The sequence below is a fragment of the Ochlerotatus camptorhynchus genome, unplaced genomic scaffold (genome assembly GCF_037179485.1).
Source record: "Ochlerotatus camptorhynchus isolate MF236.1 unplaced genomic scaffold, CSIRO-AGI_Acam_v1.1 ptg000112l, whole genome shotgun sequence".
Taxonomy (NCBI): Eukaryota; Metazoa; Arthropoda; class Insecta; order Diptera; family Culicidae; genus Ochlerotatus; species Ochlerotatus camptorhynchus.
This window is the reverse complement of record NW_027040602.1, coordinates 1,514,776-1,540,468: the sequence shown is the minus strand read 5'-3', so window position 1 is coordinate 1,540,468 and position 25,693 is coordinate 1,514,776. Positions and strand designations below refer to the sequence as shown.

Sequence of the window (25,693 nt, the reverse complement as noted above, 5' to 3'; positions counted from 1 at the left end):
AGATCTATAAATTAGGAACAACAACAAACATTCGGCAAACATTGAGAAAAACGTCACAGAATATCTCGATAACCTATAGAATAAGGAGAATGTTCAAAGTCCAGAAACTAACAATATACTTACTATCTATAGCTGCTGGTAGCATGCGTCATGAAAAAAGTTCCATAATATATTATCTGTAATTTTTTTAGCATCCGATTTATATATTTTGAGCACACTCCAAAGGACCTGGGTTCAATCCCAGTCAGCGTCAACGGAATTTCCTAAGGCATACATTCTCTGATCACGCTTTTCGTCGGAAGGTTTCCCAACAAACAATCGCCTTTTGAAGAAATGACTTCTAAATGATTTTATTCAAGCATGCTTAATAATACTTGTACAATTTTTCATAATAACTTCTGTTCAGGCTTTGTTCACACAAATCTGGATAATTTATTCAACCACAACATGGTGTTGTTTAGGATATGTCGAGAAGCTTTTATTCGAATTCCATGAGTTGTAACAGAGCTTATTCGATAATTTTTTTTTTATTATTCAGCGTTTATTGGACATTTTTGCTTCCTTAAACAGCGATGATGTATACGCTTGATTATCATGTGAAGTAAAGTTTATATTAGACACTATTATACATTTATTAAACGATTATTCAACTGCAGGAAAATTAACCCGAAAATAAAGAATGGTAGAGACAGACAGAGTTGTCTTTTCTTTAACGATCTGGTAGGTTTTTATTTCCCCTTTTTTTTTACACGATCCATATCGCTGGTGTAAAAAAAGACCTGCACAGCAAAAAAAGTTGTTGAATATTACATCGAAACTGCTGCAACCAGGTCAATCCATCGGTTGTGTAATATCACATTGTTCGATGTACATCGATTTTGCGAACAAAATTACAGCCATTGATGTAAAATTGTATCTGCTTTTTGCTATTACATCATTATTTCATACATCAGCTTGAATTACGTTGATCGATATTACATTTTTTTTTGCTGTGTGAGCTCGCCTGAGTGCACAATAAAAATAAAACTGTTTTCACATTACCCGGTAAAGTTTCTTTTTCCCGGTAGCAGGTTCCTGTTCAACTGAAAAAGCTGTCAGCTTGTGTCCAAAAAAGGCTGTCACTTCTAAAGCTGCCTTAATATTTTGATAATTATTATAAAAAAATTGTAAACAGAAGAAGTGGACAGTCCATGTTGTGAGTAGAAGTTTTTATTATTGCTAAATCCGTAATTTTGTACTTGAAAACCATGTCGGAAGCGATAGCCGAGACAACTGACAAGGAGTTAGCTGCTAATGTGGAAAATCTATCATTAGAGCAACAGAAAGTAGAAAAACAGGAGCCGAAAAAGAGTAAGTTGGGCTTGTCACAAATTACAATGAATTAATCATTCAAACTTATGTTTTAGTTGATATCATCCTACGTGCAACTGGCAATGCTCCAATACTAAAACAAAAGAAATGGGCCGTCGATCAGGAGAAACCCATCAGCGCGATCATCAAATTCATTGACAAGCATCTGATAAAACTCGAACCCGGAGAAAAATTAGTAAGCTTTTTCGGTTAAGTGAGCCCTCTTTTTTTATTGATACAAACACAATGTTTCGTTTCAGTTCTTGTACATAAATCAAACATTCGCTCCCTCACCGGATCAAATCATCAAGAACTTGTACGACTGCTACGGATCGAATGGGAAATTAGTGCTGCACTACGCCAAAAGTCAAGCTTGGGGATGAATCACGCTTGTTTACGGTAAGATTTAAACTCTATGCTGCTTGTTTGCCGTAAGCTACTTTCAACATTCTCATTCTAAGTCATTTGATGTTAGACATTAATAGTCGCGTCATAAATATACCGGGACAAAAGTTGACAGCTTTCAAGTACGGCTTATCCAATGTTCTTATGAGGAAAGAAATCGCCTTGTATACTAATTTAATCAATCAAACATTATTTCTTTCACAAATGAGTTACGCGTGAAATAAGGAGCTCAATTTATTCAATAACTGTTTTTAATCACGCGATTCTACAACACCTCCAAAATAATTCCCCACAATTAATCACCTCGGATCGATTCAAGGTGATCGGCCGCTTCCTTCGCCACCCGGTGGTACTTGCCGATGGCCGGGCGATAATAGTAAGACTGATAATCGTGTCTCTCAGCCATCTTATCACGAATCTTCGCCTCCAGAGCCAGCATCTGCGACTTCTCGTTCTCCTCATACAGATGGTGTAGCATTTTTTCGTAATCCTGCTGCGGATTGTTTAGCATGTAACGAGCGATGAAGCGAGTAATCGGGTGTTTGTGGTATTCCCAGTGCTTCGGTTGGTAGTCTGTCGGCGTTTCCGTCAGCTGAGCCGGGCCGATAAAAACGTTCGCATAGAACACGACGGCCAACACCGGAATAACGCCGACCATCACGTACATATGGAACATATCCTTGAACTTGTGCCACTGAAACCGGGATGGGGTGATGGTGAACATCTTCGGACCGTGTCCACCGGACATCGAGCGGCTCTGCACAAGTGCTGAAAAAAAGTTTGTTTTGTTATTGTCGTCAACTACCTACTAGTTTTGTTGCATAACACTCGCTTCAGAATAATTTCAATTTATGCTGGTAAATGCAAGCCTAAAAGCACAAACTTCTGATGAAAGATTAACATATAGTCTGACTTACCATTTTTGGCTGCTGTGAGTAGCACCGGATTACGGACCAGGGAATTAAACTGGCCAGAAACCTGAGCGGAACGTGCAAGTGAGCTCCAGATCGCCATTTTCGTCCTCAGATTTTTAGCGAGATCCGATTATGACGTCAATAGACGTCAAACAGAAATGCCATTCAGGGGTGTGTATAGACTTCTCTGCCACCATCAGCGTTGCCAGAATGTTTTATAGCTTATCGGTATCAAAGGTTTTAAAAAATCGGTATTTACTATTTTAATTAATTACATATTTTTGGCGTTTTTGAAAGCGAAAATTTTAACTTTTGGACTATGATCGGAACACTCCGGAAGAAAACTCCGGAGAATGTTTGAATTAGCTTCTGGAGGAAGCTGAAAACAAGAGCCAGCGATAGAAGCTCTCCTGGAGGAAATTTGAGAAAAGTTCTGAGAGAAGTCGGAAAAACATCCGCGGAACTTCCAAGACATAAATTGAGAAACTTCTGGCGAAAATTTAAAGAAAAGTTTCGGAAATCGGAAATAAATTTCAGACATAGCCATTTCCAGGGGAAGCCACAAGAAGCTCGGAAAAACCTTCCTAGAGAAGTAAAAAAAAACAACTGGACAAAATTCCAGAACTAGACGAAAGAATTTTCTGGGAGAAATTCAATTGAACTTCCTGAAGACGCTGGCAGAAACTTCCTAAGATATATTGGAAAAAAAAATCTGAAGGAAGTCGAAAGCCCGAGTGCTAACAGAACAGTCGAAAGAAACAAGGGAAGAAAAAGCTCTTGGGGGATGTTCTAATGATCGAGAAAATTTTCCAAATGGTCATAAAAGATCCCTGCAGACCCCGCAATGCCCCTGAAGTTTTTGGAACATTCCTGAAATGTACGAAATAAGTTAAGCACTCTCACAATTTTCTTGAATTTATTGTAACATCAGCTTTGAAGTTCTCTGATCTTCCCGATTTTTCTAGTTTTTAAAAGTTATCGACACTGCCATCAATAAGCACGGAACTTCCCATAATTTTTTCTCACAATGTGCTTATGTTTGTGTAACTTCCCTTACGTTTCTTAAATTTGCATGAGCCCCTCGGAACAATGCTGAAGTTATCGGCAATTGTCTGAGTTTCTCGGAAGTCATTTGAAATTTCAGCGATTTCCTTGAAATTTATTGATCTTTTCTGATTGTCCTGATGTTCTCGGAGCTTCCTAAAGTTCTCTCAATTCTCCTGAAACTAATGGAACTGTCCTGAAAACCATTAAATTTTCCAAAAGTTCTTTGAACTTGTGAAGTATCCAAAATATTTATGATGTTTCCTTTAGTTCACTGGAGTTCGTTGGACCGGGTTTTAGAATTTTAACAGAAGTTACATTCTTTAATTTATCGAAACTTACTCAAAAGTCTGGACTTTTCTGAAGTTTCAGAACTTTTTAAAAGTTCCTGCAGCTAGTGTGGATCCGCAATCAAAATCCAGAAGCATCCCTGAAGTTCCGGGAAGAATCATTCGAGCGAAGACTGAAGAAGCTTCCAAGGGAAGTCGAAGTATGTTTCCGAGAGAAATCGTAAAAAGAAAATTTCAGGGGAAAGTTGGAAGAAAATCCAGGAAGTTAAATAACGTTTAAAACGTATTTCCCGATTCCTCCGGAATTACCAGAAAGAGCCATCGACTGTTTATAGATTCATGGGTAGCCAAAAACGGTGGGGAAATTGAAACATTAGTCGAGAGAGTATACATAAGACATTTTTGAAAATGATTTTTTTTAGAACTTTAAAGACTCAAAAAATTTGAGATTTTCAAAAAGATACAAGTCGCACACAAAAATTTTGATTTTGATTATTTAAAAAATCGGTATACATCGGTATAACACCTTAAAAATCGGTATCCTGTGGAACCTTATCTGTATATCGGTATCTAGTTCGGAAATCGGTATAAATACCGGTAAACCGGTATATCTGGCAACGCTGGCCACCATATCGATTTTACTATACACTGATGCAAAAGAACGTAAGAATTCCATAAGAATCACTTCTGAATTTTAGCCACAATAAATCAGTATAAATTTGCCATACGAAAATTAATGTTGACAAAAAAATAATAGAACGGAGCAGACTGGCACCAAACCATGGACGTGGAGATTGCGGGGCCTGTATGTTGACCAGTCGTCTTACAACGCTTGAGAAAACGAAATGGTTAAAAGCGTATAAGAGCTACCCTAATAAAAATAACCATAAACGAACGATAACCCAAATCATTGAACTATTCCACAAATGGTTTTGATGATACCCAGAACACGTCGTTAAACAAATTAACCATACAATTTTTATTAGGGTATCTCATGTTAGACATAAATCATTCATAAGTCACGCTTATGAAATTCATATATGTCATTCATAAGTCTAGCCTAGTAGTCTAGCCTAGTAGTTCCATAACCATTTCAGTTAAAGTTTAGCAAGGATTATAAACAATTTTTATCCATTTTCGGTAAGGTGGTTCGTGTTTATGCGGGAACTGGATGTCAAATCTTATGTCATATTAGATTTCACAATCATACCATAGAGGTAACTCTAAGACTAGAAGGTCCCGAAATAAAGTGCTCAACTTTTTGGCTCAGCTCTGGTACTCTCTTCGGTCCCAAGCTAATCGATTCACCCCTCGAAACATAGGAAAAACGAATAACCCCTCATTTCATCTGTCAAACTTTCATAGCCAATCAAAACAAACATTGCGTAGTACTAGAATTTCGACTAGAATGGGATACGTTAATCGTTTGCTTGGGACCAATAGGCTAGTCAAGTAGTGAGCCAATTTAAAATCGTTAGTTTCGTATTGATTGTTGATCATACTAAAGTCCTCCAAGGGGTAAGCATACGCATTTTGAATTGCTCAATAAATGTAATGTATTTAAACATATGGTATTTGTTCGAAACATTTGAGTTTCACTTGAAAGTCTAGAAGACAATAAAAACATATATTAAGCACGTCAGTGTTTTACTTTTTCCCCTCAACTTCAAGTGAATTCAGGCATAACATTTGATAACGGCACAAAAGCATTTGTAAACAAACTTTCTAAGGCCCTTTACACGCGAACCAAAGTACGCCCACGCAAACCAACAACATCATCGGATAGGGGCAACTATCACCTTTCCAAAAGTGTTATTGGTTTGCGTGGACGTACTTTGGTTCGCGTGTAAAGGGCCTTAGAATGTTTGTTTACAAAGGCTTTTGTGCCGTTATCAAATGTTATGCCTGAGTTATTTCAATCCGAAGTGTCAAGTCTTTGGTAATAAAATTAAATAATATAAAATCACAACAAAATCTATTTCCTATAATCGATCTTATTGTATACATATATCATACAATTAAATTTAAAATATTGTTATTATTATAGATCTACAATACATCCCATGTAGTATGAATTTTCAACAATAGAAAAACAATCATTCAAATTTGTCAAATCTCTTATCTTATCCCTTTATGAAGAACTTTGAGTGGGGTGGTTTATTTCCTTTAAATACCGTTATAATTGCTTATCTTTTGACAGATACGCGTATTTCGTCTACTACTTGCAGACTTCATCAGTGCCATATACTGCCAAGTAAGTGGTGTTGAGTACTTGGCACTGATGAAGTCTGCAAGTAGTAGACAAAATACGCGTATCTGTCAACAGGATTTTTAAAGGAATTAAACCAACCCACTCAAAGCTCTTCATAATAGAAAAACAATAAAATGAATGTTAAATGGCTCAAGTTTGTTCGGGAAAAAGTGATTTTTTGTACGCTTAAGATACATAACAACCCCCTTGTTCTATTGTAGATTTCCTCATTTACCATAGATTCTATAGTGGAAACAATAAATTCTATGGTTAATTTATTGTTGTGGACTTTATTTACACTTTATTTTAAGCACAATAAATTTTATTGTATGGTTACAATACATTTAATTATGCCTCTATCGTTCTTTTTTTACGGGAAATCTCCTCAACCACTACAAAGGACCACGTATAAAAATATTCATTTTTCTAAATTTCGATCGTCAGATTATGAAAAAGATTAAATACTGAAGTGGAACTCGGACGAGGTTATTGACTTCGTGGAAAATACCGGACAATTCGTGTTTTATTTGCAATTGATGAGGATTAGGTTGGCTGCAATAAATTAGAAAAGAGTCGAATTCAATTAGACGAATTATCCGTTTGACGTATAAAAAAAAACTTACTTTTTCACCGGACAACCGAAGAACTTCCATGTTCGAAATCGCGGTAAAGTTTGAGATTGACAGAAATAAATTTGCAAATGATTTAATCTTTTCGGCAAGTATTATAAGAATGTGGTATTTTGGCATTTCTGAAATATAATTTTCACAGTACATTCGTCCTTCTACTGTGTTGCGGAATAGCAGCAGTTTACAGTTTCGATCAGCAAAATTTATTTGCAGTTTTCGGTAAATTTCTGTAAATTGCACTTATGATTCTGTCTGCTGTCGGATGCGGAAAGGGGGTCTTCCAACCCACTGACAATGAGACTTGATGATGGTAAGTTATTGCCTGATGTATCTGTGATTTCCAGGGAGAGCAGTCGTTCGATTCCTTGCCGCAAGCAGGACGTCGTGATCTTCTACCAAAACGCCGGTGGAATGAATTCTGATGTTGAATAGTACCGCCTAGCTGTATCGGATCGTTGCTACGATATTATTGTCCTGTGCGAAACGTGGCTCGATTATCGAACGCTTTCCAGTCAAATATTCGGTCCTGACTACGAGGTATTTCGTTGTGATCGGAATCCTAACAACAGCCGTAAATCTACTGGTGGAGGTGTCCTTGTAGCTGTCCGTAGCGGGTTGGAGGCAAAGGCCATCGAGAACGATTCATGGAACAATGTGGAGCACGTTTGGACAGCCATCAATCTGGGTGATCGCACACTATTTCTATGCGCTCTGTACATTCCACCTGATCGAGTCCGCGACAATAAACTCATCGATACTCACTGTCGGTCAGTTTTCACAGTTGTGGAAAGTTCCACTCCAGTTGATGAGATATTCATTTTTGGTGACTTCAATCTGCCAGGCGTTTCGTGGAGTCCATCTCATAGCGGATTCCTGTATCCAGATCCTGATAGCTCTACATTTCACGCAGGAGCTATTAGCCTTCTCGACAACTACAGCGCAGCGACGCTTTCTCAAATTAACCATGTAGTTAACGAAAATGGTCGTAGTTTGGACCTCTGCTTCGTGAGCACACAGGACAGGGCTCTATCAATTTCCTCGGCTCCTTGTGCACTAACTAAGCTAGTTCCACATCACCCTCCTCTAATTGTCACTGTTGAGGACAAACTCGTGCGTGATTTCGGCGACTATACAGCTACGTTTTCTTATGACTTCCGTAAAGCTGACCACCTAGCATTATAGATGTATTGTCTAGCATGGTATGGGAGAACATCCTTGATCCAGATGACGTTGAGGCTGCAGCGCAAACCTTTTCACATGTCTTGGCATATGTCATTGACAGACACGTCCCAAAAAACTCACCACAAAGTGTCTCACCCTCCCTGGCAGACGAGAGAGCTACGTAGGTTGAAGTCAATCAAGAGAGCAGCATTGAGAAGATTTACGAAGTATCGCACGCTTCCTCTGAAACTACATTATGTAAGGCTGAACCACATGTACCAGCGAGTCAGTCGTGAATGCTTTTCAAGTTTCCAACGAGGCATCCAGCGCAAACTTAAGCTTCACCCGAAATCCTTTTGGAACTACGTCAACGAGCAACGCAGGGAATCCGGCCTCCCATCGTCTATGGAATTCAACGGAGAAGTTGCTGCCACTGTTCAGGATATATGCCACCTTTTTTCCGAAAAGTTTGCCAGTGTATTCACTAATGAGACACTAACTGACAACCATATTATCCTGGCTGCCAGGAACATTCCAGTAAACGATCAAACGCTGGGTGCAATTGATGTTAATGCAGAAATACTTTCTAAGGCCGCGACTCTGCTCAAGTCATCCTTCAATCCAGGAGTTCCATCTGTATTTTTGAAGAGACATATTGCCAGCTTGTTAATTCCGCTTCTTCGCCTGTTCTGAATGTCTCTCTGGCAATGGCATATGTGGCATTTTTCCATCTTGCTGGAAATTTGCGCACATGTTTCCCATCCACAAAAAAGGAAGGAAACGAGCTGTGGATAACTATCGAGGAATTACACCGTTAAGTGCCGTTTCGAAGCTATTCGAGCTAGTGATTATGGAACCGTTGCTGTCCCACTGCAAGCAGTATTTGAGTGCTGATCAACATGGGTTTACTGTCGGCCGCTGTACAACTACCAATTTGCTGTGTCTCACATCGTATATAACCGAAAGCATGTCGGATCGGGTTCAAACGGACGTTATTTATTCATACCTATCCGCAGCATTCGACAAGTTGAACCATGCTATTGCGATTGCTAAACTCGGCAGGCTCGGTGTATGTGGTAATCTTCTGAGTTGGTTGATAAGGTTAAAATCATTGGGGCTTCATCCAGCCTGTTGATGTAAAACAACAACAATTGCGGAAATTTGTAAACCAATATATTTTACAAAACGAATCCAGCAAAAAAGTACCGAGTATTGCGTGCAAAACATTCAAAATGATCAAGAACAAAATTGGAAACCCGTCTCTATTTCGATATTTGTTTCTTTATACAGCCCTGCATTCAAAACGTCAGAAAACCTTTTTTGTTTACTTTGTCAGTTTTGACATACAATACACAACTACACACAAACACAAGAAGCTAATAAAACTCGTCAGTCAGCGCAGAGTCAAAACTTGTTTTCATCGCTTCTCGCTTTTACTTTGTGCTGTGCTTAGCTCGGAGTTTAGCCTCTATCATCCACATCCATCGCCTCCGGGCAACCGTCCTCGGCCTCGCAACAACACCCATTCAGTGAGTGGTATCGTTCCGTTCCGTTCGCGTCAAATGGAAATTACGCGTTCGATAGAGAAGACGTTTTGTTTTGTGCTGCTGCTGCTGTTGCTGATTATCCGTCGCGTTCAATAGTGTTCCGGAGTGTATCAAAGAAAAAGAATCTCTACGCTACGGCGGACAAAGTGATTTGGGTTCACCGGATCAAAAATTTCCCGTGGTGAAACTAGATTCTGGTCGAAAAGCAATCTGGTGACTAGAACGCAATAAGTTGGACTTTTCTTGTGAAGTGAATCTTGGCACCTGGTTTACACACTAGGATTGAAGTTTGCAATCTAAGACCGTAGGAAAACCGATATAAGGTGTGTTCGATCTCGTGGAAAGGTATTTTATTATTAATTTATGACCTTCGCCACCTACCTAACTAGTGATGGAGAACGAGAGAGGGAAATTACAGTAAAATATATATAACGAATACTCGACTAACGCAATCGGCTGCTATTAGGTGCCCTCTTTGCTGTCGTATGAATAAGTTACCTAGGGTAGAATGACTAGCTTGACTGATTGGGGGGTGGTTGCTTCCATATAACCGTTTGTAAAGTATTGAGATTCAATTTTAAATTTCATTGTTTCCATCTGTTTTAGCTTTTGATCGTGTGTGAAACGTTGCCAAGAAAAGTGTCGCGAAAAGAGTGGTATATTTTGCATCTTCCTCCTGCTAAGGGAAGGCATGGTGAAAATCTCAAGGGCGTAGCAATTTATTACCAGGGCTAAATAGCTCGTTGACGACGAAAGCGAAAGTGCGTTTCTAGCCCCTCATATTGGAGCTTTGGAGAAGTTTTATCGCAAACGGGCAGGAAGTGGTGAAAATGAATAAATTGCTTATGAAAAGCGCGTTGTAAATTTGCATATCGCATATAAATAAGAAGAAAAAAGTAAAGCAAGTAAAGCCAGTGTTTGTTATGTGATAAGAGTGATAACGACGCGACGTGGCGCACAGCAAATGAATAGTGAATAATTTCACAGTGAAAAGAAGACATTTTTCGGTGATATTTTTGATCACCGTTGTCATCACCAACCAGCCGACCGGTTAGACGGTATAGAGCTATTATAAGCTGCCGCAGTTACTACTTGAATTCGAGGGAACGTCGAGGTGAAACGAGCAGATAGGAAGGAACCACGAAACATAAACAATTTTTCGACATTTGCGCAAATAGACAAGCTCTCAGGAGCACAGACAGGCAGCCACCGTACAATGGAGACGTTTGAGCAGAAAAGCAACATCAATCTGCCAGCAAAATTTCCTGGTGAGTGCAGTTTTCTGTTGTTGTTGTTGTTGTTCCATCTTTGTTCCGAACAGGTTGGGTTCGTATCTGTTTACTGTTTTGTAGGGAATTACCAGCTTGCCAGATGGAGAACGTTGATCGAAGGAAGGAAATAGCGAGAAAAATACAGGAATTATCATATTTATGGCTCAGCTAGGCGAGCAATGCCAAGTTATCGTGTTAATTACGTGAAACAATCAGCAACAGTTGTAAAACAACTTGCAACTTGAAAATTGTTTCGTAGCGTACATATAGGTACACAATTCTTCTACAATAATAATAATAAAATTTATAAATTTTATAACAAATTACGTCACAAAAGTTTTGTGATATAAGTCAAATGAATCATTAAAATTAAATATATATGTTATCAGTATACAGTAAAGACCCGATTTTGCCAACCTCCTTTTAGAAAATATTTTTAATGTTCTACAAAATTCACGCGGATTTTCACTGTCCTTATTGCACCAAAGTATACCTTAAACATCTATATTAAAGATGAATGAGAATGAATTGGAATTGCGACTATGACAAAATCGGGTCATTCTCTGTATTACTAGTTTAAAAAAATCTTAGTTTAACGCAGACATTTAAAGTCTCATCTTGAATATTGTTGGGGAAAATTGCCTACAGTACCGGACATAAGTATTTTATCTTCGCTGTAAACATTTCAAAGAGCTTTCGGATGGCCATGAAATCTTGGTATAATTTTGAGCGAAATCGGTTAAATCTGTAAGAATTTTAAGCATTCTTAACAAAATGCTTCTTTCTGGAGTAGTCTATTTAAAAATTCAATTTCCTGGAGTACAATGAGCAAATTTTAAGCATATTAGGTTCATTGTACTCCTGGATATTTCATTTAAAAAAGACTACTCTAGAAGGAAGCGTTTTGCTGAAAATGCTAGAACGATTACGCTCAAAATTGTACCGATGTATCTCAAATACCAGCAGCCAAGATTTCAGAATATTTCCAGGACATCCGAAACAATTACAGCTCTTTGAACAATTTAGCAGCGAAAATAATTCTCTAGAATTATCTTGGGTTTTTCTCTGTCATTTCTTTCAACATTTCTCCATTACACTTTAGAAATTCTGTGCAGCTCACTCTTGATCAACGTGGACCTCCTTGAAAATCACTTTACCATTCTTGTTGAATTGTCAACAGTTCTTGTAGGAATTCCTTAGGAATTATCCTTGGAATTCCTTTAGAACAATTCTCAGAATTCCCATTTTGTTCTTCTCGGAAATCTTTAGTAATCGTTCAAGAAATTTCTTGATTTTTGCTTATGAAACTGATTTTTTTTTGGGATTCTTCTTAGAATTACATAAAGACTGGAACTCGCAAAAATTGGTCGACAAAAAATCGTTTCTTTCAGTCAAAATTCATATCACTAAAATCTTCTTATTTTGCTTTTGGTAGTTCAATTCATTTATTTAAAGGAAAAAATGTTCGTTTATTCTTTTAGTTTGCCAAATCTGAACTACCGTGCCTTCTGCTTAACCCCTTCCATTAAATTTTGCACAGTGTTCTCATCGACCTTATTCGCCGCCGAACGCCAGTTAGATTTAAACTACTGCTCGTTTTCCATGGATTTATTAGTTTTTTTTTTTTTGAGATTCCGTTTGACCAAGGCCCAATACCGTTTGATAGGGCGGAGTTCTGGGCTGTTGGGAGGGTTGTGGTCTTTGGGTACCACAACCACGTTGTTCGCATCGTACCACTCGATTGCCTTTTTCCCATGGTGGCAACTCGCCAAGTCCGGCCAGAACAGCACAGGTATATTAAGTTGCTTTATGAATGGTAGCAGCCGCTTTTCCAGGCACTCCTGGACGTAGATCTCTTGATTGATAGTTCCCGTAGTATGAAAATGCCGCTTTTTAGACCACACGTGCATATGGCCGGCCAGACGAGATATTTTTTCGGGAACTTCGATAGTTTGATGGTTTTGAAAATTTCAGCCTCCTTCCCTTTTCCTGGTGCGATATAAAACTCCTGTCCCGGAAGCTGCTTGAAATCCGCCCTCATGTGAGGTTTCGTCGTCCATGACGACACAGTCGCACTTTGTGAGCAGATTCGTATACAGCTTTCGGGACCGCTGCTTTGTCGACGTGTTTTGTTTGTAATCTCGGTTCGCCACCTTCACCTTCTGAAACGTTGACAACCCGGTTCGTTTCTTGGCCCGCTGCATAGTAGTATGGGAGACATTGAGCTTGCCAGCGACGTCCCGGATGGAGAGGTTAGGATCCCGCTTATATTTCACCGCCACCTTTTTCGTCGTCGGTGCCACGTCCGGATTGCGATTGCCGCCGCTTCCAGGCGACAGACGCTCCCCGAAAACTTGTAAAACGTTTGTCACAGTCGATTTGGTCACATCCAGCATTTTTGCCAACTTGGCGTGTGAGAACATCGGATTCTCTTGCTGCGCGAGCAAAATTTTGACACGCTGCTCCTCTTGCTTGGTCGTCATTTTGAAAACTGGAGAGCAAACGGTGAAAACTCATCATAGCAAGGGTTCAGGTTCTATTTTTATGCATTTTTAACAGAAATACACCAATTTGAATTTAACCAATTTTTGCGTGTTCCAGACTTTATAATGTTTTCTCGTTATTCCCTTGAAATTTTTTTCAAGATTCCCTTGCAATTATCCTTAAAAGTCCTTAGACCTTACCTGAAGCTCTTCGCACAATCCCCATATAATTCTTCTCAGAATTATCTTAAAATTCTACTCAATACTAACATAGAATTCTCAGAGCTCGCTAGAAATCCTCCTCGCAATTTGCTTGGAATTCTGCTTAGCTTAGACTGACTGCACATATCAATGGTTAGTTCGCAATTCGGTTGGAGTTCTTCTCAAAATTACCACGAAATTCCCTAGAAATCGATTTTTTTCTTCTTTGGAATTATCCCTTCAATTTCCTTTTTCTTCAAATTCCTTCAGAATTTTCATCAAATTCCAGGTTGGTTTGCTGTGTTTTATGTCGTAAAACTTCCAGAAAAATTAAACGAATAGAAGTCAAGAAAACAAAAGGGGTGGGGTGTGCAGGATACATGAGTGATTGAGAAATGATGAAGTATTTGATTTTGATACCGTTTTCATTCTTACCTTTATCGCAAGGAACCGATTCTAAAAGTAAGGTCTCTTTATTTATACCCTTCGAAGGGTGCGAGCACGCGCCAAAGGCTCGCTTCTTTGTCAGTCAAAATCGGAGTTCTCTTCTCGGTGACAAAATCAAGCAATGTCTCAACCACTTCAAACTAGAGAACAACGAATTCAAGATTGAAGATCACATAGAAGACTAGCCCATTTTTCCTTGTTTCAAGATCATCTTCGGTGGAATGCAACTATGTAGAGTCTTGTTACTATTATTACGGTATAAAACGTAAAAGGACTAAGATGTGTTAGATGTTGAAGTAGGACTTGTCACCGAACATAGATCTTACACCGTAACGCAAGCACGCTTATCTCAAAAATAGAGCGGTACCGAACAATACGTGACGTGCCCTAACAGTATATTTTATGCTTTAATTGAAGAGACCATAAGAATGTCTAATATTGTAAACAAAAAATCTGTGTCCTCGAAAGTCGTGTTGCACAGTGTAATTCTCATGATAATTCCCTTAAATTCATTTTCTTAATTATCTTTCAAAGTTATCGTTTGGGATGTATCTTCGGAATTTCCTAAAAATTTCTTTGGCAATCATCTGGTGCTCAGTGATAGACTTGATCCTCACAAAAACCTTTGTCAAAATCTTATTCATTTTTTTCGTCAATGACAAAGATTCACCTGGTAACACAAAGTGTAATTTCGTGCATTCTGAGCCACATTATTCTTATCTAACCAGTTCAGGACGTGGATGCTTGTTCACTTTAACGGCTCCGTGTAATTGTTTTCCTCAAGTCGTTTACTTTCGTTTCAATAATAAAAAAAATCTGCACATGTTCGTCACTAACAATTGACATGGTTTGCCTTGACGATGACTATTAGCTCAAATGAGTGACCAAAATAGAATTTTGAATATCGCCGTGTATTGTTGAGATTTTGCAGCACTGGTCCTAGCATTTATCTTCTGAATTCCTTTCAAAACAACGTATTTTGACACCACAAGGCAGCCTCGTTCACTGGGGATTAGAAATATTCAGGCGGAGAGAATGTTTTGAGCCAAATAAAGTGTCAAAATTTGAGCCAATCGAACATTCCCATTAGAGTGTTGTCGAGGATTTCTTACTCTTACTAGATTATATTTGAGAGTATTGCAATCAATCAGAAATTCAATCACCCTTGTGTTTCGTGTGCTTCTCAAATTCAACTAGTTTTTGGAATCGAAAACAATATTCTAACTCTATAGGCTATTTTTATGCACCACCAATGTAGAGTGCGCTAGGCGATTTTGAGAGGAAACGTCAACCAAACCGTTGGTTTACAACAAAATTACAATTTGTATATCTTAAATTAACGCATATTGTTATGCGTATGTTGCATATTTCCATCGGTAGGGGTCTTATTTTATCATTGTTTACATAATTGAACGGATTTACAGCTCAAATAACACCACATTAAAAATCCGGATCACTGCAAAATCGATACAGAAAACAAAATATTCCATGTGGATGATGATTACAAGCACCTGCGATGGATAAATTAATCAGAAAAGGTAAAATCATTTTCCTCTTCCTATGCTTCACGGCGAAAATTTCAGCCCTCATCACTCTTCTGATGGTTCTCTTATTCACCACCAGAGGCTGAAACGATCGCTTAGTTTCTATTGGATTCGCCTATTGATTAATTGATCTTAGTTGGTTAATTATTGGCACCAAGAAATGTACAAAATATTGCGATGCAATCAATTTTTTTCCACGTAAATCGAATAAAAAATAAAAGTCATGTGAAATGCTAGCTTCTAGCAAGGGCTGCAAGATCCTTGATTTGTTTTCCGTCGATCTTGTTTTCCGTGCTGAGCACCAATGCTACCGACGCACAGTGGTGCCAATGGTATCAAAACACGCGCTTTTTTTATCTACACTGAAATGGTTGATTAAAGGTACTAAGTGTCTTCTGAGAAGTTTCTCGAATTGCAACTTCTTATGGTAGAAGAAAATTAAAGATTAATGCAATTTTTTTTTATTAAGATGAGGAGATACAAAATAATTATGATGGGCTAAGCTGTAGAGAACATTACTGTGAACAACTTTGTTGAAGACTATAACTTTCTAGCTCTTACAACTGCTTAGATATAAAGGTTTTTTTGTGGAGACATCGTTAAAATCAGTTTTGTATCTGTAACTTTTTCTACAATATTTCTACATGTTTTGCATGTTCTACAAAGATGTTAGAAATATTAAATTACATATCTTCTCAGAAGACAACAAATTGCTATAATTTATATTTGAAAAGCTATTTACTGTCTGTTATCGAGTAGGTGTGAAAAGAGGCATACAAATGGATAACCAAGCAACCTGGGTTATTGCTAGTGACTAACAAACTCAGAACATCTCGGCGGCGCCGACTGGGATTGAACCCAGCCATACTGGGGTGCGAGGTAAACACGCTTACCACTACACCACCGGGTTGCAAGATAATTTAGGTACAAAACCCTGCTGCCGAATTGTATTTCTCTCCCTCTGAGTATTTCTACTGGGATGTGAACTCCGTATGATCCCTACTTAACGGTTCACTCAATAACAACCGACGTGGAATCGATCTGCAGAGTTCTGACGTTCTGATCGTACAGTTAAAAAAAAGTAATATTTTATTAGTTTTGCTTACTTTTGTAAATGGTTTAGAATTTTACAAGAATAAGTGATTCTTAAATAGTAGCGGTAAATATTGATGCTAAGCAATGGAATTTTGAGGATGTAATTAGTTCCCTTTACAACGATTTCAATTTTGATGCTGAATTAGTATTATCAAGCAACTAAATTAAGTTTTTAGATTTTCAACCGAACTTAATAGCTTAATTGCCTAGTTGGTAGACCCTACAGACCTTCGAAACCTTTGTGAAGAAATTCGGTCTCTTTGTACTGAGACCAACTCGATGTTATTTCATATTGAGAGGTTATTACGGATAGGTAGGATCAAGTTAATGTCTCTATCTATTCTTAAACTGTAGAACGTAAATCAATCATCTAACTATCAAAGATCATTCAAATGTTCCACTTCGAAACATAACCGTCGCCAAAAGTCATCATATGTTACCGACACGGCATAAAAAGTAATGTGCGTGTAATGCCAAGCGACCTCTCCCCTTCGTTCCCGAGAGAATTTTCCCATTCGGCTTGAGCATCCGATATTAACAGCAGCACAATACACTTAGAGTACCTACCTACAGCCACGGCACACATTTCATATTCTATTGCTTCTGCTGGGCTGGGCCTGGAGTGGTGGGAAGGTGATAAATGAACACCTTTATCGCTACCGACTTTTTAGTACATTTAGCGTGTACCCATGTCAGAGTGCCGCTACACACGTGTGACACGTGTTTCTGTCCAACTGTCTCAACGTTTGTCTTTGCAGTCAAGGGATCGGCAGACATCTTTTGATCATCGTGCACTTTGATATCATTGTGTGGGCGGGAAAAAAGGTCTCGGTCGTAGGAAGTTTTGATATCAGTATCACGCCTCTCCGATGGCCTCTATCTTGAAAGCGAAGGCAAGAAAGCATAAAATTTAGGACAGAGATGTCGAATGTGAAACCCCTTTCGATTGTATTAAAATGATTCATATGCTTTGGGGTCAAATTCAAGCAGTAACTATTCGAACACAGAATTTATATGAATTGTATGTATGTATGTAAGGTAGCCACCATCCCTTCGACGATCTTGTCTTGTATGCAGCTCCACTTAATAGCAAGATCAATTTGAGCTATTGATCTGAATTCACAATATCGCTGTATGAAGGGCCAAAAACGGTGGGGTGGACTCGTAAGCAGAGGCACTTACGCGAAATCCACGGGAATTTAAGAATCTCCTTCCAACGATACGATCGAACAAATCGAATAACGCAATTCGCAATAAATTATTATGCTTCCTACAGGATGGTTTGTAAAGAAGGGTGTGTCAATCTCCCTGAAACTGTTGGAGTAGAATTCACACCATCACAATCGAATCGGTAGGATAAAGAAAATGATAGTGTTTATTCCCTCCTAGAATCCGGTTGTCATACCACTCCAATGGTCCAGTTCCAGGTCAAATGATACCCTGATGCTCCCTCCCAAACCAGTATTTATTTATAGAATGAAAATATATGTAATGTAGAAATGAAATATAGGTATCAGAACATTAAAATACGAAATAATGAAAATACATTTATATCATATGGATAAAAAAAACTGGTATTCTGCAATGAAAATTATAGTTATTTTACATACAATAAGATGAAGCTCTATGTCTCCTCAGCTCCCAATATGAGGTGGATGTAACTCTGAAATTTCCAGGTTATATTATGCAAATAAATATTTTTAGCTAACAGGGCTAAAAATAAAATGGAAATCCAATCTCATCTAAATGATGTCCTGCATGACGATAAATAACATGTAAAATAAATATATGTATATAATGTTATGTAATCTCGCTGTTTACTCTGCTTCATCAGTTTCATTTTAATTTGGATGAGTAATGAGTAATACAATTTAAATCTATAAATAGTCCAGTTAATATTGATTAAGTTGATCTTGTAGTATTCTGTAGTAGGTTAATTATTTTAATTTTTGTATTTTTATGTATATATTTTTTATCAATCTACGAAGAGCTGAAATAACATGAATAATTGATTTCGATAAATCCAATGTTTCAAGTACGTTCTGGTTTTTTTTATGGATGGATTATTCTTATTATACTTGAAGTTTAACATTGGTTAGTCCATGAGGAAATATGCTGTTGCGTTGCGTGCGTGCGTTACGTATGTAACGGAGTAATTCATATATTGCATACTGACAACTGTCATGTATTCTGATTGCTTAAGGTAAACTATTTGGGAGTGAATAGTTCTGCAATAAAAGTTAAGAACAGGAAAAGCATGGCAATTCCCTGTCCAAGGATGAGGGGCTTGATGATGATTTGTCAAGTTTCGCTATGATTTTTTTTTGAGATTTGTTAAAATTGTAGTTTTTCTCCAGTTCATTGATTTGAAAGGTTCGTGCGAGTTAATTTCACGGAGCCGTAAATTGTAGTTTTATCATAATTTTAATATTAGCATAAAATCAAATAGTAATTTTAAATTCGCTTTTGTAATGCTAAGGTAAATAGTTTGCTTTGAGTGTAAAGATAATTTATAAGAAAGTTCTAACAGTTTTTTTGCACTTCGAAACTTGACGGGTCATACCTCTAACATAGTAGCAGTGACAGTGTCGCATGTCCTAACAACAACTGCCTGCGACTAGTGTTCGAGGGGCCGACAGGGCTGAATACGGGTCAATACTAACAAACTCTAACACTAACATGACCCCGAAACTAACGTTCATCCATTGCACTAATAGTTATAATGTAGTTGTACTTTCCTAATAACCCATCTATCACAGACAAACAGACATAACACTCGCAAGTTGTTCATCGAATACGCATTTGACGGTCAATTTGAGTGTTTTTGGTTGGTGGTGCGCACGGTCGGTTCCCTTGCGTTTGACGTCTGCACACTAGCGCCATCTGTTCAGCGTACTATCCATCACATGATACTGAACAGATGGCGGTAGTGTTTTAGTGACTATGTTTTGTGGAGAGAAATATTAAATGTGTTTTTTCCATTGCTAAAAATAGTATCGATATGTTCAAAATATTCCATGATGCGTTAGGTCATTCTATGGCTAAATGTTTAAAGCCTACTAAAATATTAAGGGGTAATAATAATTATATATAAATAAAAAAAAAAAAGTGCAATTGTAAAAAGTTAAAATCTACGTTATTTGAACATTTTCATGCTTATTTTCTCTTATATTTTGCAATTCACTGTATATCTATATATCAAATAAAGCATGTTATATATTTAAAATTATATTGTATACTCATAAAATGCGGGGACGGGAGGGAGCATCAGAGTATCATTGAAGTTGTAACTGGACAATGGAGTGGAGTGCCAGCCGGAGTCTAGGAGGAAATGTTCTGTCATTTTAGATAGTTGCATTTTACTCCAACAGTTGCAATGAATTTGACGCGCTCTTCTCAAACAAACCATCCCGTGGAAAACTTATCATGTATTGCGAATTTCGTGGTTCGTTTTGTTGGATCATATTGCTGGAAGGAGATTCTTTTATTCCCGTGAGTGTCGCGTAAGTGTATCTGCTTACGGGCCCGCCCAATCCTTTTTGGCCCTTCATACAGCAATATGTTGAATTCAGAATAATTACGAAATTTGATCTTGCTGTTAAGTGGATCCGCATGCAGGGCAAGACCCAAGCTAGGATGGTGGTTTCTTACATACATAACAGAAATATTAAATGTGTTTTTTCTGTTTGTCTGTGCATCTATGTTTCTTTTTCGTTGTGTGTGTGTGTGTGTGTGTGTGTGGGGGGGGGGGTTAATGAAACCAATACTAATACCTTTCTCTCTGTTCTTTTATTCGTTTTCTATATCCCTTCACCATCACCCCATATCCCATAATTTTGACGAGAGATGAGTTACTTGCATGGTGCATGCCCAAGTCGTACTACAGGATAATATGCTGAGCGTGGTTCTATCACAAAAACTACGCAGGAACGCAAATCGTTAGAGCTGAGGAATAATGAGGTTAATTCTATACAGTATTTTAAAGGAGCCAACTCTAAACAGGTAATAATAGCAATTAATAATCAAACAATCATAGAAAGGTAAGAATGAATTTATTTATTTTAAATACAGTAATGACCCTATTTTGTCACCCCCTTCCGCGCTTCAGACTTTTTTCTTTCAATAATTTCACATAATCATAAATCTAAATTTTTCTCATTCGTCATTCGTTAAGAGAGATATTTAAAGTATACTTCAGTGCAATAGGTTCAAGAAGATTACTGAAAAAGGGCATGGGTTTTGTAGAACATTGGAAAACATTTTCAAAAAAGGGGGCTGACAAAATCGGGACATTACTGTATTCCATTTACATTTACATGATTTATCACATATATATGGTCGTAATCTAATACACAGTTGATCACAATACGAGCCTAAAAGCTGCAGTGACCTAGTGAGCACCATAGCTCGAGTCGTCTGAAAGTATTGTGTATCGCATGGAGAGCCCAACCGAGATGCTAGCCTATTAAGACTGCAGTTGGTCAACCCTCGAAAAAAAAAAAGAACAGGAAAAGCATGGCAATTACCATTGCCGTCCATCTTCTCCGTTACGGGGAAAGGAAGGATATTGTTGATGTAACATCTACTTATCGGGAGGCCAGCGACTCACCGACGCCCCATAGATGCTTCGCAGTTGGATAGTTTGGTAGGAGATGGGTTAGGATTCTCTTAAGTAGGTAGTAATAGTTTTTGTTTTTAGTAATTGTTTTGTTCTCGAGAAACTTGGGACAATCTTCTACTCAGTAAGCAAAATCGGTAGCCGCCAAGCTAGCCGAGCTCCTAAATTTAAATTCCAATCCTGTTTAAAGTAAAATTAAACAAACAAAAAGGAACCGTCTCACCCGAATGATCCAATTTACCCCAGCCATGTGTGATAAAAACACTGATACACTTTGGGGGCGGTGGATATTCGTGTTTCAAAACTGAAATTAAAAACTATCACCCGCGATGCCCCAAATTTCTGTTCCGGGAGCACAAGCCGGTGATTTATATCCTTCTGCAGTTAAACAAAAACTATCGTCTCTGAAAGCAGCCAACAATGTCTTCCAAACTACACTCTTTCCGAAACTCATGGTTTAAACAATTCAAACTATTTGTTATTAACTGCGGTTTATGCTCTCGGAGCCCAACGATGGCGGTTTATTATGTTATGGGAGGGATGTGATTAAACCCATGATATTCTGCTCATTAAGCAAAACCGATCCCTCTAGTGTTTTCGAGCATCTCAAAACCACAACCCTCCACGGTAAAATATGATTGTAATGAAAAACAGAAATACGCGATAATTCATATAGTTTCAGCGGCTGATGGTTAATTTTAAATATACTACCGGTACTGCCTACAGTGACTACGACGGCGATTACGATGGCGATTACGACAGCGACTACGACGACGACAACAGTGAATTTGTAACTTACCATTTGTCTAGGATGATACAACACCTATGCCCGGCACCTCCACTTGAGCTTCATGTCTGCTATCTGTCACTGCTTGCAATTACCATTGTTGTAATACTTCCTTCAACGAAAACAATTTTTCTTGCATTGCCATGGTCACCTGGGAGGAGGTTTACGTCTAATGCTTTCCCCAGGAACCGTTCACGGCCACCAGCTACCGCCCGTCCAGTCGTATCCAGCGAAGCATCCTTCAGCTTGCTCACAATCTCCGACACTGGCGAGAGACCAGCAGACGAGCACTTTTGTAAGCCGTTAACTCGCTGATTCACGACAACGTCGGCCACCAAATTACCACCAAAACTCACGACGGACACATTATCAGCACTTTCCCCGGCCGATTTTCCAACCAGACCTATCTATCTATCGTCGAAATATCAGCTCAATTCATAAGCTGATATTTCGACGATAGAACTACAACTGTGTTAATTTTTCCGTTGAAGAAATAGGAAATTTCTTCAATCACGTACGGCGGAAACGCAACCTGCTAACAAGGACTGGAATCCGACAGAACATCGTAGCAGAGGCAGACCCAGACACTCAACAAAGAAATGAAGCAAGTGGACAGAGATTTGTCTTGATCTTAGATTAAGGCGAAAGCAAACAACCAACTTGGACATTGTTCACGATCGCCCTATGCACCACTGAGGGATGTTCATGACTCAGAGAAAATGAATAAGTATGTAAACATAGCAGCGCCAAATAAACTCAATTCATGATCCGGTATTCTCCAATCCAGATCTGCACAGGCATCTGTTTCTATAAAAACCATATCCCAATGCATACAACGTATTTTCATTAGCATCAATCAATTCTCAATTTATGTGCAAACTCTATTTTTTCATCACCATTCCAGTCCGTTCAATAACCTGCTCATATGTATTGAACGTGGTTTGTCAAACTGGAGCAGATGATTGCATTTTCATTCCTCGCCAGAAGATGTTTATCTCGTTTAGCTATTTTTAGCCGATCTCTAATCGCTTAAATACCAATCAAACAAAACCACAACAACTGATTCTTGGCATTCAACGAAGCCACCAGACTAGGCTAATACCAAGATGAGCTCAACTTTCAAGAGCTGTTCATGTTCAATGACGACGGGGCGATGATGTCATAATCGAGAATGACATTCACCTCCACACACCGGAGCTGAGCTGGTGACGTACAGCCATAATCGTCGATTGGAAACGACATAAGGTGAACCACTCTCCTCCACTATGCTTATGAACGAATGTGGCAGGGAGTTGAAGAATATTAAAATATGATGAATGAATTTTGAAGTGGTATCCATTAGGCTGCCAAAAGAGCGTGGTAAAAAAGATTAAGTCCCCATGGGTTCTTGATGTTTATCACATCAGTCATCACGGAACGCTGTGGTTCAACTAAATTAGAATTTGACCTAAATGCAATTTTGTTTCCATTCCTGTTCTGGAAGGGCCCCCGACGCGATATAATTGTTTTGTGTTTCGAACGGGGCTAGGGGTTCCATCCATGGCTGGCAGGGTGTTGCCAGAGGCGCTGCCTTAGACTTACATGTAAAATTGATGAATCATCCGAAGGTTAAGGAATCGTGTGCCGTGATTCAAGGGAAAAGGAAAAGGAGGTGAGTAATGTCCAAGTTTATGTATTTGTTTGCTGAATGATAGCAGAAGCTCTAGATCACCGCTGCAAAATGGGCGACCCGTGGGCCGGACGTGGTCTCTGGATTTCGGCAATAATATCATTGTAGTCCAATTTTATTCATCATTATGAATTTTAGCCCAGAATGAATGAGACATAAACTAAATGCAGCTTGAAACATGTTCATCGAACCTAGAACATATTCTATGACTAGACACTGAAGAAGTTTGCAAGTAGTAAACGAAATACGTATATGTTACAGTTTTTTTTAATGATAGTGAAAGTGAATAGTGAATTATTGAAAGTGAAAGTGATGCAGTAGAAGTAGAATTAAAAGAAAAAACAACGTAATAAGATATACAATTATTCTACTAAAACGCTCATCAATCAATTTAGATATCTAGATACAACCATTTAAAAAAATCTTAGAATCAACCAAAAATATTCGCAGAGTTCATCTTAGGCAGTGACGTTTCAATAACCTCAATCTACCTGTGCACCAACTCTCAAAACATAAACAATTATCCAGTGTTGGCAAAATCAGCAATCAATTGATATTTTTCCGTTCTCATACGCTCGCAATATCACGCGTGGTATTGGAACAAAATATAATACTTGATATTGATTTTACAAGCTCCTTTGATATTCCGAGACTATTCACAACGTGCAAAAATCAAGCTAAGAGTTGACTCGACACAAAAATAAATCTGTTGAACATCGTTTTCCTAGAAAGAGAAAGTAAGGTTTGCTATCTATTTTTACTCTTCACCGATGGCAGACACGAAGTGACTGCGGCCAGCCGTTATGGAAGTTTCGATTGCATTCGGGTGTAAAGCAAAAATCATGAAACTCAAAGTTTGTTGAGATTTGCAGCTGGAGAGTTTTGTTAGCTTAATATTCCGAGCTGCGATATCACAGCTTGCAAAATCAATCGCAAGTTGTTTGCTTGTTGATTTTTGTCTACGAAAATCAAGCGTGATCTTGGGCGTTGGTGAGATTTAATTTTTTGATATTTTCCCAACACTGCAATTATCAAAGCTTTCAATGCACACTGGGCCAGGAATGCAATCTAACGAAGCAACATTAACAACTCCGAAACGAAGCATTTTCGCGACTTGGTGTCTTCTGCAAAGTTTCTCATCATAATAAGGACCATATATTTACATAAACAAATAGTTGAAAGCTCTTCCGAAAAGATGGCGCTACAACCTAACTTCTTTCTCTGACGTTTTGGAGACTTGATGTCTTCAGCAAATTTGTTTATCTTGACAAAATAGGGGAATACTCCTCACCATCCCTCTCCAACTTGAGAGTTTGGTAAAGAGAGATGATCAACCCGATGCGTACCTTCCTCAAAGTTGTCCTTGCTCGCTTTCCACTCTCTATATGTATACAATTTTTACACTGCTCATCTATCGTATAAAAATGACCACTTCGTTAACTTCACCAGAATTTTTTGTTATGTTGGCTGTTTATTCAACCAGAATGATTCAGTTATCAAACCATGATAACCGGTAATCAGAACTTGATATCAATTTAGTATAAAACTTTACTCGGAAAAGATCATTCAGAAGTAATCGTGGAACTCCTCAATTTCTGGAATTATCGGAGTGAATAATTCATATGATTATTTTTTATGTTTGTGTATTTTCCAATAAGTACTACTCTAAGGGACCATCTATAAATGACGTATTATATTTTTAACCATCCTATCCTTACTCGTAGCGTATTTCCTTATATCTAATACATGACCGATCCAGTGGCGTCGCCCTAACCTCAATCTACCTGTTCAACAACTCTCAAAACGTAAACAAATAAAACAATATTGATTCCAATGGATACAAATCAGTGAAACTAGAAGATCCTGTACCTTTTGAAACTGATTTGAATGTAAGCATGCCCCTAAATAACGTTTTCAAAATTGTTGAACAGGTAAAAAGTGAGGTTACGCGACGCCACTGGACCGATCATAACTACTGAAAGCCACC

General features: G+C 38.3%; 3 protein-coding genes across 4 annotated transcripts in view; 2 read left to right on the top strand and 1 right to left on the bottom strand.

Annotated features, from left to right (window-relative positions):
* The first annotated feature begins 1,157 nt into the window (after window positions 1-1,157).
* On the top strand, window positions 1,158-1,877 carry Atg12 (Autophagy-related 12). Its single transcript, XM_065219811.1, has 3 exons — window positions 1,158-1,350; window positions 1,407-1,546; window positions 1,611-1,877. The coding sequence occupies exons 1-3, from the start codon at window positions 1,248-1,250 to the stop codon at window positions 1,731-1,733; spliced, it is 366 nt and encodes a 121-aa protein (XP_065075883.1). The 5' UTR covers window positions 1,158-1,247; the 3' UTR covers window positions 1,734-1,877.
* Window positions 1,878-1,976: 99 nt separating this feature from the next.
* Window positions 1,977-2,802, bottom strand: ND-SGDH (NADH dehydrogenase (ubiquinone) SGDH subunit). Its single transcript, XM_065219810.1, has 2 exons — window positions 2,673-2,802; window positions 1,977-2,523 (listed from the first exon to the last, which is right to left on the bottom strand). Exons 1-2 carry the CDS (start codon window positions 2,767-2,769, stop codon window positions 2,051-2,053), a joined length of 570 nt encoding a protein of 189 aa, XP_065075882.1. The 5' UTR covers window positions 2,770-2,802; the 3' UTR covers window positions 1,977-2,050.
* Window positions 2,803-9,584: 6,782 nt separating this feature from the next.
* Window positions 9,585-25,693, top strand: part of RhoGAP68F (Rho GTPase activating protein at 68F) — an 81,581-nt gene continuing 65,472 nt past the window's right edge. The window contains exons 1-2 of one of the 2 annotated variants that reach the window (XM_065219909.1): window positions 9,585-9,914; window positions 10,198-10,859. In XM_065219909.1, the coding sequence (XP_065075981.1) occupies window positions 10,808-10,859 (52 nt within the window). In that variant the 5' untranslated portion in view covers window positions 9,585-9,914; window positions 10,198-10,807. Of the gene's footprint in view, window positions 9,937-10,197; window positions 10,860-25,693 lie in introns of both variants that reach the window. The other variant, XM_065219908.1, reaches the window with a different exon arrangement.

Bases quoted from the DNA above. Each gene is read 5' to 3' on its own strand.
- Atg12 (XM_065219811.1), top strand. From the start codon at position 1,248: ATGTCGGAAGCGATAGCCGAGACAACTGACAAGGAGTTAGCTGCTAAT. The intron at 1,351-1,406 runs GTAAGTTGGGCT...CTTATGTTTTAG, and splicing joins AAAACAGGAGCCGAAAAAGA to TTGATATCATCCTACGTGCA. The intron at 1,547-1,610 runs GTAAGCTTTTTC...GTTTCGTTTCAG, and splicing joins TCGAACCCGGAGAAAAATTA to TTCTTGTACATAAATCAAAC.
- ND-SGDH (XM_065219810.1), bottom strand. From the start codon at position 2,769: ATGGCGATCTGGAGCTCACTTGCACGTTCCGCTCAGGTTTCTGGCCAG. The intron at 2,524-2,672 runs GTAAGTCAGACT...ACTTTTTTTCAG, and splicing joins ACTCACAGCAGCCAAAAATG to CACTTGTGCAGAGCCGCTCG.